This window comes from Mustela lutreola, chromosome 1, assembly GCF_030435805.1.
Source record: "Mustela lutreola isolate mMusLut2 chromosome 1, mMusLut2.pri, whole genome shotgun sequence".
In the NCBI taxonomy this organism is placed as follows: domain Eukaryota; kingdom Metazoa; phylum Chordata; class Mammalia; order Carnivora; family Mustelidae; genus Mustela; species Mustela lutreola.
This window is the reverse complement of record NC_081290.1, coordinates 254,613,428-254,628,801: the sequence shown is the minus strand read 5'-3', so window position 1 is coordinate 254,628,801 and position 15,374 is coordinate 254,613,428. Positions and strand designations below refer to the sequence as shown.

Here is a 15,374-nt window from a genome sequence, read left to right as displayed (position 1 = left end):
ACAGATATGAATGTGCTTTGCAAACTGCATGGTAAGTTAAAGTGTCACATGAATAATTAATAACATGAATGTGATAATACAAATCAGTGTTAAATTTTCACTCCCGACAAAGACTCTGCAGTTGCTACTCCATTATACTGAAGAGCGAAGTTGGTGGGAGCACCTGAAAATCTACCCTCATAACTCACCTTTATGTTTGCCTTTGGCAGCCCACACACTCTTCTCCAGCTCACAATGAGATGAGCACAACTCTTGTAAGCCTGTAAGAGGGAACAAAAGAACAAGAAACATTTTGCTTAGAAACTCAGTAGACCAGAAGGAGAATAGGAAATTATCATGAAAAAAGAGCTTTTCATGTTGACTATTTCTGCTGTAAAACTGCTATCTGGTATAGGTCAAATTAGTTATAAAGAAGTGTGTAGGAAGATACAACTTTTTAGTAAATTGCATTAGAAACTAAGCAGGTGGGTAGGTCTATGTACTGTTATGCAAGCTGATTTAGCTGTCAGTGTTGAAAAAGCTTAGAATGGCTAGATTTTCCAATTACTTTTTCCCTGGGTGAGTAATACCCTCTTTTAATATTGTGCCCTCCCAAACTCAAAAGCCGTACCTTTCTCTTTGTTCATTCCCTGCTTTTCTGTGCAACCAGACTAAATCACCAGAATTCCCTGACCATAACCTCTACTTCTTTGCCTCTGGAATTTTGGTCAACCTTTTCTATGTGCCTAACATGCCTTTCCTACCCACAGGATCAATGGGAAGTCTGCTCTGCTTTTGAAAGAAGACTCAGCTCCAATGGTACTTTGACAGGCACTGCTCTCTTCTAAGTGACATGTCCATTTAGAAATAATCTCCCTTTAAATAAGCCTTCCTCCAGAAATGCTTCTAAGCCTCAAAAGACACCTATTGAATATAGTGGATAGTATATACTCAGAAATAGGAATTAATAATTACTACCTTGGAATATTGTTGTAAACTTTCAAGTTTGTGTATGTACAGTAGCATTTGTAATGTTAAATTCTTAATTAATTGTAGTAATTCCTTCATCTTTATCTGTATGCCTCCCTCATTAGACAATTGATTCCTTAAATGTAGAATTCATTTGAATTCATTTCTGTATCCCTCACCCCATTCCCAATTAACTAGTGTTTGGCACAGGACCTTGTAATTAGTAAGCTTTTTTGTTTTTCCAATAAAAATTGCCTAAGCTTATTCAATTAATATGTAGGAGTGATGTAATTTATAATGTAATTTTGTCCTGTTTCTGGTATAGAGCTTCTAAAACCCTTGGAGTTTCCTAAGTGATGAGAGCATAGAAATATCTTTTGTTATGTTAATGAGATGACTTTTGGAAAGCACATAAGGAGGAGGGGCTGCTAGCCAGGACAGCCAACCAGGTGATTAGACTTGGAACTTCCAGTCCTACCCCCTGACCTCTGGGGAGGAGAGAGGCTACAGACAGAATTCAACCACTAATGGCCAGTGATTTCATCAACCTTGCCTATGTAACGAAGCCTCCATAAAATCCCAAAAAGATGGAGATCAGAGCACTTCAGGGTTAGAGAATACTTGGAGATTTGGTGAGAGCAGCCCACCTGAGAGAACATGGAAGCTTTGTTCTCCTTTTCACATCCAATGCCCTATGCACCTCTTCCATCTGTCTGTTCCTGAGATAACTTTTTTTTTTTTAAATAGAAGCTTTTTATTCTTTTTTTTTAAGAAGCAGTCATTATTTTATTTGTAAATTTTATCATTACTAAAAATTCCAAGACAATATATTGAAGTACAACATAGTTAATGAAAGAGATTTATATAATGGATGGAAAAATAATACACTATGAAAATCTATATCATTTCTACACACACAAAATAAATGAAATGATCATGTAAAGGATGACTTAATATCAGAAATTTCAAATTCCAAACTTCACACCCTTGAGCTCAGAGAATAGAACAAAATTATTAGTTGCTATAAGAAAAAAAGAACACAGTTTCATAAGGGATTTGAAAGTGAGAGAAAGAAAAAGAAGAGGCATGATAGAAAAGAGAGGAAAAACTTGATAAAAAAGACACATTTCAGGGCACTTGGGCACTCTGTTAAGCATCTGCCTTCTGCTCAGGTCATGATCCCAGGGTCCCGGGATTGAGCCCTGCATCAGGCTCTCCGCTCAGTGAGAAGTCTACCTCTCCATCTCCCTCTGCCTCCTCTCTCCCACTCAAGCCTGCTCTTTCTCCCAAATATATAAGTAAACTCTTAAAATTAAAAAAAAAAAAAGAGGCATTTCAGTCAACTGTTGAACTGGGCCCCCTACCTCCTGTCACCACCACCAAAAATAAATAAATAAATAAATAATAAAAGTACAAATAATCAATTTCTTTGCAAATATGGTAAAGGTCTTTAAATGATTCTAAAATGAGGTTTGTCTTTTTTTTTAATTTTTAATTTTTTATTTTTTATAAACATATAATATATTTTTATCCCCAGGGGTATAGGTCTGTGAGTAGCAAGGTTTACACACTTCACAGCACTCACCAAAGCACATACCCTCCCCAATGTCCATAACCCCACCCCCCTACTACCAACCCCCCCTCCCCCCAGCAACCCTCAGTTTCTTTTGTGAGATTAAGAGTCACTTATGGTTTGTCTCCCTCCCAATCCCATCTTGTTTCATTTATTCTTCTCCTACCCCCTTAAGCCCCCATGTTGCAGCACCACTTCCTCATATCGGGGAGATCATAGTTAGTTGTCTTTCTCTGCTTGACTTATTTCGCTAAGCATGATACGCTCTAATTCCATCCACATTGTCGCAATGGCAAGATTTCATTTCTTTTGATGGATGCATAGCATTCCATTGTGTATATATGCCACATCTTCTTGATCCATTCATCTGTTGATGGACATCTAGGTTCTTTCCATAGTTTGGCTATTGTGGACATTGCTGCTATAAACATTCGGGTGCACGTGCCCCTTCGGATCACTACGTTTGTATCTTTAGGGTAAATACCCAGTAGTGCAATTGCTGGGTCATAGGGCAGTTCTATTTTCAACATTTTGAGGAACAGGTTTGTCTTTTTTTTAATCAACTGGTGAACCCAAGGAAGAAAGGGATTATGGGAATCTGTGATTTTTAGGCGGTTGGTAAGAAGTACAGGTAACAACCAAGTAACAACTTGCTACTAGTGTCTGAGGTTCAAGGAGGGGTTTGCTCGAAGGTCAAATTTGCAGCTAGTCCATCAGAATCACAGGGGATAACCTGGACTTATGACTGGTAGGTGGAGTGGGATGGGGCTGGGATGGGAGTCATACTGGACCGAGCCCATAACCTGTGGAATCCAAGGCTCTCTCCAGGTAGAGTTACAAATGAGTTGAAGTTTAAAACTCTCAGATGGTATCCCAAGAGTTGCTTGTTGGTATGGGGATGGGGATTCCCCCTCACACTAGAACTGGTATCAGAACCTGTTTAGTAGCATGTCACTTTAGTAGCATGTCAACTAAATAAAATTGGTTTCATATAGTAACAAAAAATTATGTTGATTCTGAAGTTTGAATATTCTTATAAGGGCATGGGCTTGAGAAACTTAATGATCACCAGATAAACATGTAATAGAGGCTATTTTATAATGATAGAGTTTGTTTTATAATAGTAAAGTATATTTGACACTATGTTGACAAAATGTCTTTAAATATCAGTTTATGGATCATAAACTGAAAGGGACTTGAGAACTATTTACTCTAACCCTACCTATTTCACAGATGAGGCAATTGAGACCTCGTATCGTATTATGGGCTTGGTATGTGGGCTTGGAGGAGATATTCCAAGAAATGTTTGGAAATCACAGAGCTGAGTCTTATGCTCAGGTTTCTTACCTAGCACTTATGCAGAAGGCTATTTAGGTTTTTCCAGTTGTGCTATGAATATGACAAATGTGCTATTAATATGATAAAACAGGGGCACCTGGGTGGCTCAGTGGATTAAGCCTCTGCTTTCAGCTCAGGTCATGATCTCAGGGTCCTGGGATCGAGCCCCACATGGGGCTCTCTGCTCAGCAGGGAGCCTGTTTCCCACTCTCTCTCTGCCTGCTGCTCTGCCTACTTGTGCTCTCTGTCTGTCAAAAATAAATAAACTCTCTTTTAAAAAAAATGATAAAACAGATAAAATAATTTTGTTTTTGTTTTTTTTTTTAAGTTAAAAATTCCTTAATTTTTTAATTTCTGGCACCACTACCACAATTCACCAGGCAATATATCTGATGTAATGAAAAGAAAAAGAAAAAGAAAAAGCTAAAACAGATAAAAGACCTCTGAAATGTACATCTAATTGACACTACATTGCATTAATCAATAGCTGTACTTTCTGCAAACTGTGGTTATGACAGTCCTGAACAAGAAGTGTTTCCTGTTTAAGCTGCAGTAACTCTTCTGACTATGGATCATTGTTCCTTCTGTGGCAGATTTTTATAGTTTTTCTAATGCATTTGGGACAACTGTCTCAAAGTAACCTGCTGCTTTCCTGTTAACTCCATACTCTCTCTCCTGCAAAGAACTATAGCCCCTTTCCCCTGAAAATTTTTTAGAACCTTCTGCTACCATTTCCACCATCTCCCCACCAGATCCATAACTACCACTATAGGAATTGCCCAAGCTTTTTCCACCAAAACTGCCCCCCCTTCATGGTTCCATAATTTGATTGTCGTTGTCCACTGTAATTTCCACAATCATAGTTCCCACCACCACCATCACGGTTAGCTCCAAAATTTCCTCCTTCATTGTGACCATCATATCCTCTACCACCACCACCACCACCATATCTTCCTCCATGGTCTCCATATCCTGGTCCACCATCACCATAACCTCCTCTACTACTATAAGCAGGGCCACCACCATTGTTGCCACCATTACCTCCAAATCCATTATATCCTCTATCACCTCCTCCTTAACTACCTCTGCTGCTACATCCTCCACCATCATAGCCTCCTCCTCCACCAAAGTTTCCACCATGGCCAAAGTTACCACCACTTCCAAAGTTTCCTCCCTGACCCATGAAGTTGCCAGATCCACTTCCATGACCTCTTTGTGATCCAGGAGACTGCATTTCTTGTTTAGAAAGGGCCTTTTTTACTTCACAATTTGGCCCATTAATAGTGTGGTATTTCTGAATAACAATTTTATCAACTCTATCATGATCATCAAAAGTTACAAAAGCAAATCCTCTCTTTTTTTTCACTCTGCCTGTCTTCCATAATTTCTATGGTTTCAACCTTGCCATACTTTTCAAAGTAGTCTCTCTTCTGTGTCTTTAATACCACCAACAAGAAATTTCTTCACTATTAGATGGGCACCAGTCTTTACAGAATCCTCTCTAGAAACACCTCTCTTTGGTTCCACTACATACCCACCAACATTGTGTGGTCAGGCACACATTTGCTGCACCAACCTCTTCAACACAAGAGTAAGTCACAAAACCAAAAGCCTTGGAATGTTTCTCATCACCACACTATCTGTAAGTGAACCCCATTTTTCAAAATATTCTCTTAAACTATCATTTGTAGCTTCAAAGCTCAAACCACCAGTAAACAGTTTTCTCAAGTGCTCTGGTTTCTTTGGATCATGGCTCCCTCCTCCCAGCAGTAGCGGCAATGGCGGAGTCAGACGGGGGGTGACGGGGAGGTGGTTTTACCTCTATTTTAAGACTGGACTCACCTCTTCCAACTTGAGTTCAATATGGGCCAGATAAAATTATTTTGGAGAGACAAAGACTAGATATTTTTTTCTTTTTTCAGAAGGCTACAATAATTTTAAACTAAATATCTTCAGTTAAACCTTCAGGATTTAACTTGAATTTTTAAATTTAAAGAATTTGGATAGACCAAGATTACAAAGTTAATTCAAGTGTGAGAAATAATGAGTCAAAGTATGAAACTAGAATAGCAAAGGCTTTCTTAGAGACCTGTTTGTGGAACTCAGACAACAAATGCAGAGAATGACATAAGGAAGCCAAGAAATACGTAATCCAACTCAATCATGCAATAGTTAACAAAACTGAAACATCTTATCTTTTTCACTAAATCATTAACTGCATCTGAAGGATAGTGAAGAGAAGCCCTAATTATTGAAAGTAAGTTTAGGAAGACATATCTGGCAATTGTGTGTAGAAGATTATGTGTAGATTCCCAAAGATCATCTGGGAATTCTTAAAGGGCTGAAACTCCAATCAATACTGTAGCAGTAGAAACTCAAATCATGAGTAAACATTGCAAAAGAAACACCAGGAAATCATAATTGCCTGGAGAATTGGGTAAAAAAGAGAGACAGAAATAAAATAATAGCTCAAGTTAATATTTTAAGTTCCAGAGACTTGACATATGTTTTCTATTGATGAAACAGGGAGCGGGGTCAGGTAGGTATGAGATAGGGTAGGCCTAGTTTCAGACAGACTAACTTTGGGTTGACTCTGGGATAATTCAGTACGTCAGTTCCCAAGCCTGAGGGAGAGATAGGAACAGGAGACTTAGACTGAGATGCTATGCATCTCATATAGGCTGAACCTATATAAGAAATAAACTCTTGAGAAAGAAAGATAGGGAGAAAACAGCACAGGGGGCCAAGACAGACCCCTGCCCAATGATCACAGCTGGTTTCAGAGGAAAGGAAACTGATGAGGGAGGGTCTGAAAAACAAAAACAAAAACAAAAACAAAACAAAGAGCTGAAAATATTATAATATTGATCTTGGAAGAACTCTTCATTTCAAAGATAGTTGGAAAATGTGTCCACTATGTCTATGTCTATCAACTTCAAAAGACTAGTTTCTGTGTCAGTATTTGGCCAAACGGTTCCAGTCTTTTGTGAAAAATTATAGAAAATTCAGTGAAGAATGTTGAAAGAAGAAAAACCACATTAGACTAATTCATCCTCAGAAACACAAAACATATTAAAATATTTCATTAAAATTTTGGTTTTTAAGTATGTTCAGACTACTTGTAAATATTAGAAATCAAACTTTTTATTGTTGTGAAAACCCTCTATTTTGAAGATTTGTGACTAAGGCAAAAATTCAGTCTGTAGTCTGACTCAGTGGAAAAGCCTACACTAATCTGGTTAAATAGCCTAAATACAGTGACAAATCTGGATACCGACGTCATCAGAGGAGCTACATATAATCTTAAAAAGGGAGGGCCGCCAATGTCAGAAGTTGTTGAAATGCAAAAGTTGAGACTCATCAGTGTTGCTTTCAAACCATTCACTGATTCAACGAATACTGATCTCTAAATCAGAATGAATTATACACTATAAATTCTGAGCCAACTTAACCTACAATTAGTTTTCTTGATTAGGATCAAAGTTGTTAATGTGAATTATTTTTTTCTTTTCAGAGAAATAATGCTCATTTGTCCATTAGTTCAGAATGAAGTGAGTCATGACCGACTAAGTGGATAATCTTGGGACGTTCACTTTTAATTTCTGTCTTTGTAAAATGAGCAGATGATAGTGGATGATCTGAAGTCCCTATTGTCTTATAAAAAGGTAGTTTCTAAATTATTGACCGGGGGTGATAACATGTTCTTATCAAATCTTCTGCAACCTGACTTTTCACATAGTTGTTATCTAGATATGGATGTAGGCATGGGAAATGTAACATGATCTAGGTAAAGCATTGAATTCAATCATTAGACTAAAGCAAAATTGATAACATGGTGCATCACCAGGCTTCTAGGAAGAGACAGCCATAAGATTTATGTTTTGTGGAACCAATAAGTGTATTTCTGAGCACATTCTCTGACTTCCATTCAATAAAATTAGAAATTAATTATAAAAGTACTTAGAAATCAAATATTAACAATCTAATGAAAGAGGAAATCAAGACACAATTTAAACTGCAAACATTCCTTAACATATATAAGGAGATTACTCTTGAAGAATGTGAAAACTTAGGAACAGTAAAGGAATATAAATTAAAACAAAATGCCATCAGATTACCAATATTTCTAAAATAAATATTAGAAGAGCCAGGGTTGGCAACTGTAGAGAAATGGGTGCTGCCACATACAGTTGATAGGACTTTAACATGGCAAGTCCCATTTAGGGGAGCAGTTTGGCAGTAAGTTAAAAACTGAAAATACACATACACTTCAATGGAGCCATTCTACTTCTGAGAATCTCGCTTCCTGAAACAACACATACTAAGCCCAAATACAGATACACAGTGATGATTATTGCTATATTGGATATAAAGTTGGGGGAAAAAAAACAACAAAATACAACCGTATGTCAACCTATGAAAGAGCCATCAAAATGAACGAGGTGAGGGATCCTGGCTGGTTCAATTGGTAAAGCATGTTACTCTTGATCTTGGGATTGTGAGTTCAAGCCCTATGTTGGGTTGTAGAAATTACTTAAAAATAAAATCTTAAAAGAAAAAAAAAAAGGAATGAGGTGGATCTACATGTGCTGATATGGAAAGATATTATTCTTTAGTGAAAAATGATGTTTTAAAACCTATTATACTAAGACCTACCTAGGTGTAACCCACCTTTATAATATGTACTTACCTGTACTATAGAAATTAGCAAACCCATAGAGTATTGTATATATTAAGATGTAATAGTAGTTACCTGTGGTGAGTGGCTTTGGGACGTAAAGGAGGAACCTACATTTCATTATTATTAAATTTTGTAGTAGTCTGAATTTGAGAAAATTAATTTCAAAAAATAGAATAGCTTAACATGAATTTAATGAGTAAAAAGTTAACGCTTCGTTATTATTACTCTTTGGTGACTTTTATATTACATATAAATTCTTCACACTAAAGCATTATATAGACATTGCTCTGCATTGGCTATTGCTGCATGTACTTAAGCATACTATTTAAAAATAATTTAATAGCTCAGGGCGCCTGGCTAGCTCAGTCAGTGGTGCATGAGACTCTTAAACTCAGGGTCCTGAGTTCAAGCCCCACATTCAGGGTGAAGCCTACTGAAAATACAATACAATACAATACAATTAAATAATTAAAATAAATTAAATAAAATAATTAAAATGAAATTCAAAAAAAAATTAAAAGTGATAAATTTAAGTCATTTTAAAAAATCCTAAATGGAAAGCTTGCTCTATTCTAAAAGCAAACTTAAAATATAAAAAAAAACTAAAAATTATGTAAATACTAAAGGATATTAATCCTCAGAAGTAATCAAAGAATCAAAGAATCAAAGAGATCAAGAATATGGCATTGTACTATCAAAACTAAAATGGGTAACAGTTAATATTTGTGAGAGTTTGATCACAAAGCACTTTTATATATTGCTGATGGTAACAATTTTTCTTATGGTGTTATATATCATTTATACACACACACACACACACACAGCTACATAAAAGCTGAAAGTAAATATTTTAGAGTATTAAGAATTTTAATCTCCAAATAATATTTTAGATTTGTTATTCCCCTCTGAACTTTAAATACATTCCAGCAGTTGGAATTCATTATCTACATTACTTCTGTAGTGAGATAAATATAAAAGGATGTTGAAAGTAGTATTTAAAGACCTTAGCGTATTCATTAGAATTATCAGAGGTATTCTGACTTCAATCATTTAGTGAACTCTTATACATTAGCCACTTCTGTATGAAGGGGCCTTTCTCTCACTTCTCTAAAGGATACAGTGACCTTCAGTTTATGTCTAAGGAATTATGAGATGATACCACATGATGACTGGCGTTTTGGCTGAATCTTGGCAGGGGCTTCCATAGCCTCTGCCCAGTACTGAGCTTAGCAGAACTGAATCACCAGTCTCTTCTCCACTTGGAAATTTTTGATATTAATCATTCTCCACCACCCTTAACCATACAAATTTTTATAACAAATGCAGGTTTATTTCTGTCATAGGGCTTAAAAATGAGATGAAAAGGCAAAAATGTCTGTCTCAATCTCACTTCGTTTCCTTTGAGACTACATCACTGGGGAAAAAATAAAACAGTCTACGATCTGTGGTATTAAGGGTTTAAGGTTCTGCGCAACTCTGCATGCATAAGCATCTTTGGCCTAAATCCTTCACGTCTTTCTGTCATGCACGTGCATGTGTTGCGTGCACGTGCACACACATACACACACCCCTCTAGCGTGGAATCATGGGCTGATACAATGACAGAGCCAAAAGAGATTATTAGATCCTGTCATCCAGCAGTTTTAGGATCATGATCCTTGGAGCATTTGGACTCTGTGTAGCTTCTCAAGGAAACCTAGGAAAGCAGGAGGATGTTCAGAGAGTAGACAACTAGGCCACTGTAGCTCTGGTTAAAATTAAAATTTTACTTCACTTTCATTTCTCATAAAGCCCAGGTGCAGCCACCTAAAAATGATCTCAACCACTGATGAAGTCCATTTTACTCATTTAGTACGTTAGGAAACCAGTGTCCCAGAAAGTTCAGTTACTTCACCAAGGTTATAAGCCTATGGCGGAGATAGGATAAGAGATCTGGATTTTTAATTCCAGATGGAAATTGGAAAGCTAGTGACAGTGGCAATTCTCTGTAATTCTGAATTTTCCATGAGTTGCTATAGCTTATGAAACTCACATTATGAAGAAGCAATTAAGAAAATGGAGAGGTAACCAGGCAACAATAGTGCCATTTTCTTAACAGTGTGAGTGACATTACGCAGGCATAGGTTACTTCTGCTTCAACTGAGCTGGTGCGTATATGGGAGAAGACAGGTTGAGCATCTGCTGGGAAATAGGACAGACCTTTTTCTACACACCTGTTCTGCAGAAGAATATCTATAATGAAAGCTCCAGCAGCTTGCTCCTATGTGACTGCCAAAATCTGAACAAGTAATATCCCCTGGACATATCATAACATAAGGCAAAGCTGGATCTGTGCTATGGCTCTAAAAAAAAAAAAAAAAAAAAAGAAGAAGAAAAAGGAGACGAAAAGAAAAAGGTGAGGTTTAGTTGGAAAATCACATGAGTAGAATTATATAGAATCCTGTGTACCATTCTCTGTCCCCTGGGCTTTAGTTTTCCTAATCTGTAATGAGGGGAATGAGATTGATCTCTAAAAAAATTTTCAATGCTTACATATTCAGTTATGTTAGTTGGGATGTGGTACTTTTTGTTTGCTTTTAAAATCAGGTTCAATGTCAAGAGGGAAAAAGCCAAAAGGAAGAAAAATATGAGCAACTGTCTTAGAGACACATTATCAAACATTTGTATTATTTTTAAAAAATACTATCTCAGACAAGCTATAACATGACCATGGATATTGTTTAAAAGGACACTTTTGAATAGAATAGGAAATACACAAAACAATTTACTTTTAGATATGAGATGGGTGTGTGTACATAATATATCAATTGCATGTGTACACCTAGAAAGTTCAACCACAATTAAAGAAAAAAAGCATGCCAACATGTAGACTTATCTCCCTCAAATTCATCACAATAACCTCAAGTGAGTCCTTAATGTTGATAGCAGTCAGCATATTTCCCTGGTCATCTTATTTTTCTACTCACCCAGAAGACTACTTCATATTTTATTCCCTCACTTCAAATTCTGTCTTCTAACACCCACCTCCTCCCCACTCTTCACTCTCAGCTGATAGTTCTGCTTCCTATTTCTCCGAGATTGAAGCAATCTGCAGAAAACTTCCACAGCTCCCACCCACATACTGGCATCCCAAACCCCTATATTCTGACTTCCTGTCTGATACTCTACTAAACTAACTGCACTCCCAGCTAAGCCCATCTCCTCTGCTTAGACACCAATTTCCATTCCTTCCACTTACTACAGCCTGATAATTCTCCCATCTCTCCTTACAGAATCAAGTCCAGCCTCCCATCACCATGCAAGCATTAACTACTAAAAAATTGGAAAGAAGAAAGAAAGAAAGAAAAAAAAACCTCTTTTGGATCCAGTTCTCCTGATGTTTTTTCTCCTCAATTTTTTGTTCCCTTTTGCTCCAAAATTCCACAAAAGTACAGTCAATAGTAACATTTCTAAGTCCTCTTTTTAAATCTTCCATAAATTTTGTGGTTTCGTTTGTTTTGTTCCATACCTCCACAAAGTCTTGTACTAAAATTATCCATGTTCTCTTTACTGCCAACATCAACAGTGGATTCTTAGTTTTCATCTTACTTGCTACATTAGGGACATTTGACATAATTGCTTGTGATCTTCTAGATACACTATCTTCACTTGGTTTCCAGGGAGGTAGAGGTTGATTATTCAACCTTACTAGATGCTCCTTCTTAATCTCTGTTATATCTTCCTCTCATGTCTTGAACTTTTAACTTTGGAAAGCTCTGTGACTCAATTATTGGGCCCTTATCTTCTTTACTTTTTCTTCTTTGTCGTCATCTTCTCTTCTTTGTCTTTATTCCTTATCCCTGGTGATCTCACCCATTTCATGGTGAAATGAATTGATACACTCATACCTCCTAAATGCATATCTCTCATCCAGATATCTGTCCATAACTCCAAGCATTTATATCACATCTGTCTTCTTTTTAAAATTATTTTTATTATTTTTATTTTTATTTTTTTAAATATTTTATTTATTTATTTGACAGAGAGAGATCACAAGTAGGCAAAGAGGCAGGCAGAGAGAGAGGGGGAAGCAGGCTCCCCCCTGAGCAGAGATCCCGATGTGGGGCTCTATCCCAGGACCCTGAGATCATGACCAGAGCCGAAGGCAGAGGCCCAACCCACTGAGCCACACAGGCACCCCACATCTGTCTTCTTTACATTTCTACTTGGTCTGAAAGAATCATGTCCAAACTCAATATTCTTAAATGAAACTTCCAATATTTGTTCCCAGACCTAACCCAACCATATAGTCTTCCCATATCATCTGATGGGAAAAACATTAGAGGCCAAAATCTGAATATCTGTCTTTCATAACCTCACTTCAATCCACTTTCAAAGTGTATCCAGAACCTATCCATAGCTTCTCACTCTCTCCTCTGCTGTGAGTCTCTTAAGTGGCCTCTCTACTGACCAGTGTGAAGGTAGGTTTGAGGTTCACAGTGAGTAGACACGAGGCAGAAGAATTTAAAATGAAATCCAGCTAATACGAATCTCCTGCTTAAAGCCCTTCATTTGGTAAACTCGCATTTCACTAAGAGTAAAACCCCAAGTCCTTACAATTATATGACAAGCCCAAAAAGGTATGAAATAACCTTGCTTGCCATTGCAGATATAAAAACACATCTATTTCAGGGAATAGCTTTTCCATATCCTTCTTTAAATTCATCTTTAAGAACTCAAAAAATTAGGAGTTCATCACTGCACAAATGCTTATAGGATAAACACCTCATTATCCTTGTAAGAAAACTATAGGGCATATGTAATTTAATTATGAGTTTGTGCCACATCTCTCAGTACCCTGTACTCTTTAAAATGTTGCTTTCATTTAACATTTTTTCCAGTACTAATGCTTCTTTTATTCCCCCCTCTGTTACTACTGTGTTCATTTACTTTCCTTCCTAATTTATTTGCATACCTAATTCTATAAATGTTTTATAAACATATTACCTCTCTTTGGGTAATAAAATATGATAGTCTTTAAAGGATTTTTATATCATTGTCAACAATAAATGTCAGTTGTTTAAAGAAAAAAACTCCTAGATTAGTGTCAGGAAGGATCCAAATTCTCCTTTTCATTTGTTCTCCATTTTTGTTAATAGTCTGTATTATAAGATGGCATATTAAGAAAAATAGTCCCGTGTGGAGGGACTTGTAGACTTCAGTGGGGATGTCAGTGTAGTAGACTGCACTCCTGGCCTTTCTTCCTTTGGGGGGGAAAAATTAGCTTATCAGGATTATGTGGTTCGCAAATTTGGAAAAATTTTCTTCTTTCTTCTCCATTTCAATCTGTTCCCCTTTATTCTGCTAATAATAAGGGGTCTGACACTATGGGGGATCAGATTTCCCAGCTGAGTCACTTAGTTGATGGGTAGGCCTCAGATTTATAAGGAGAGGGAATTCAGAAGCTCATTTGGCCACACATCAAAGTCCCATTTTCCTAGCTTTCATCAATTATAGAGCTGACCTTTTGATATCCATCTGTCAGTCTGCAGAGCTCTATTTCTCCCCTGGTTCGGAATTCAGGCAGTGGGAGAAAGGTGTTACCTACAGGGTCCATCAAAATCCCAACATGGTTGTAACGGTTCGCATACTAGTTTCTAAGCATCCCATTTTTGCATGTATAGTCTGAGGGAAGGAGGGTGTCGTGGAAAGAATGAGACTCTGGTATTAGACAATCTTGGCTTCTAATGTCAGATGTATCCCTGTGTCACCCTGAGTCAAGTTATTTAACATATCTCAGACTATTTTCCCTGATCTATACAGTAGCATGAATAAGGACTTCATTGCATTGTTGTGGAGTTAAAAGAAATAGTATATGCGGAGTGCTTAAAAGGAAACCTGGTACAAATGGATACTCAGAATTACTATCTTCCCTTTATATCAATAATCCATTAAATAAATAACTGAAATCAAATCAGAAATAATGATATTTATCAGAAGTCAGCAGAATTTATTTACAGACTATGAAGTTGAGTGGTAGGAAGAGCATTTTGGGGGAAAAAAAAATGGCCAGTCTTTTATTTTGGACGGAAAGCAAAATATATTTTCTTCTTGCAAAACTGAAGTAGACTAGCAAAGAGGAAAAAAGGCACCAGTAAATCTGTCCAAAATTTCTATAGTAGCTGATGTGGGTGGAATAAGAGGACCCTTGATTCATCCAGCCCACTGCCTGTGCTCTGCATAATTACAAGTTTTTATGGTTTCTGCAAGGGTGCTGTTGATCATTATAGGACAACAAAACCCACAAGTATTGGTGTGTATTAGAACAGTGACACTCACTGGTTATTTCTGATATTGACAGAAGTACTTACTACCAAAAAACATCCCTTTATAAAGCAAAATTTAAAATGATCCTCATAGACATCAACAAGGTAAGCCAACAAGGAGATAGTCAGGGGTATCTACAGGTGTCAAAAGGGAATACTGAAATCCTTAAAAATACTGAATATGACAAAGGAATTCACATATACGTGCATACGGAATAGTCAAGGCAACTGGGGATATTTGGCCAGAAGAAGAGAGGGCACAAGGAGCCAGTGATTGCTATCTTTAAATGATAGGAAATGATATCCTAAATTAACTCTGTAAGTGTAATTTGTAAATATTTGGACCAACATGATTGTAAGAGCTGTCCAATATGGACTGAGCCTCCTTGGTTGTGATTCCCTGCCTCTAGATATACCCAACCATATTTGAACAGTTTTGTTTTTTTTTTTTAAGATTTTATTTATTTATTTATTTGACAGATAGAGCTCATAAGTAGGCAGAGAGGCAGGCAGAGAGAGAGGGGGAAGC

The 15,374-nt window shown here is 36.9% G+C and overlaps 1 protein-coding gene and 1 pseudogene across 1 annotated transcript in view; both read right to left on the bottom strand.

Annotated features, from left to right (window-relative positions):
* Positions 1 to 15,374, bottom strand: part of ANO3 (anoctamin 3) — a 418,943-nt gene that overhangs the window by 289,132 nt on the left and 114,437 nt on the right. The window contains exon 2 of the mRNA XM_059138525.1: positions 189 to 260. Within this exon, the coding sequence (XP_058994508.1) occupies positions 189 to 260 (72 nt within the window). The remainder of the gene's footprint in view (positions 1 to 188; positions 261 to 15,374) is intronic.
* The window catches only part of LOC131818830 (heterogeneous nuclear ribonucleoprotein A3-like), a 102,667-nt pseudogene continuing 91,864 nt past the window's right edge, over positions 4,572 to 15,374 (bottom strand).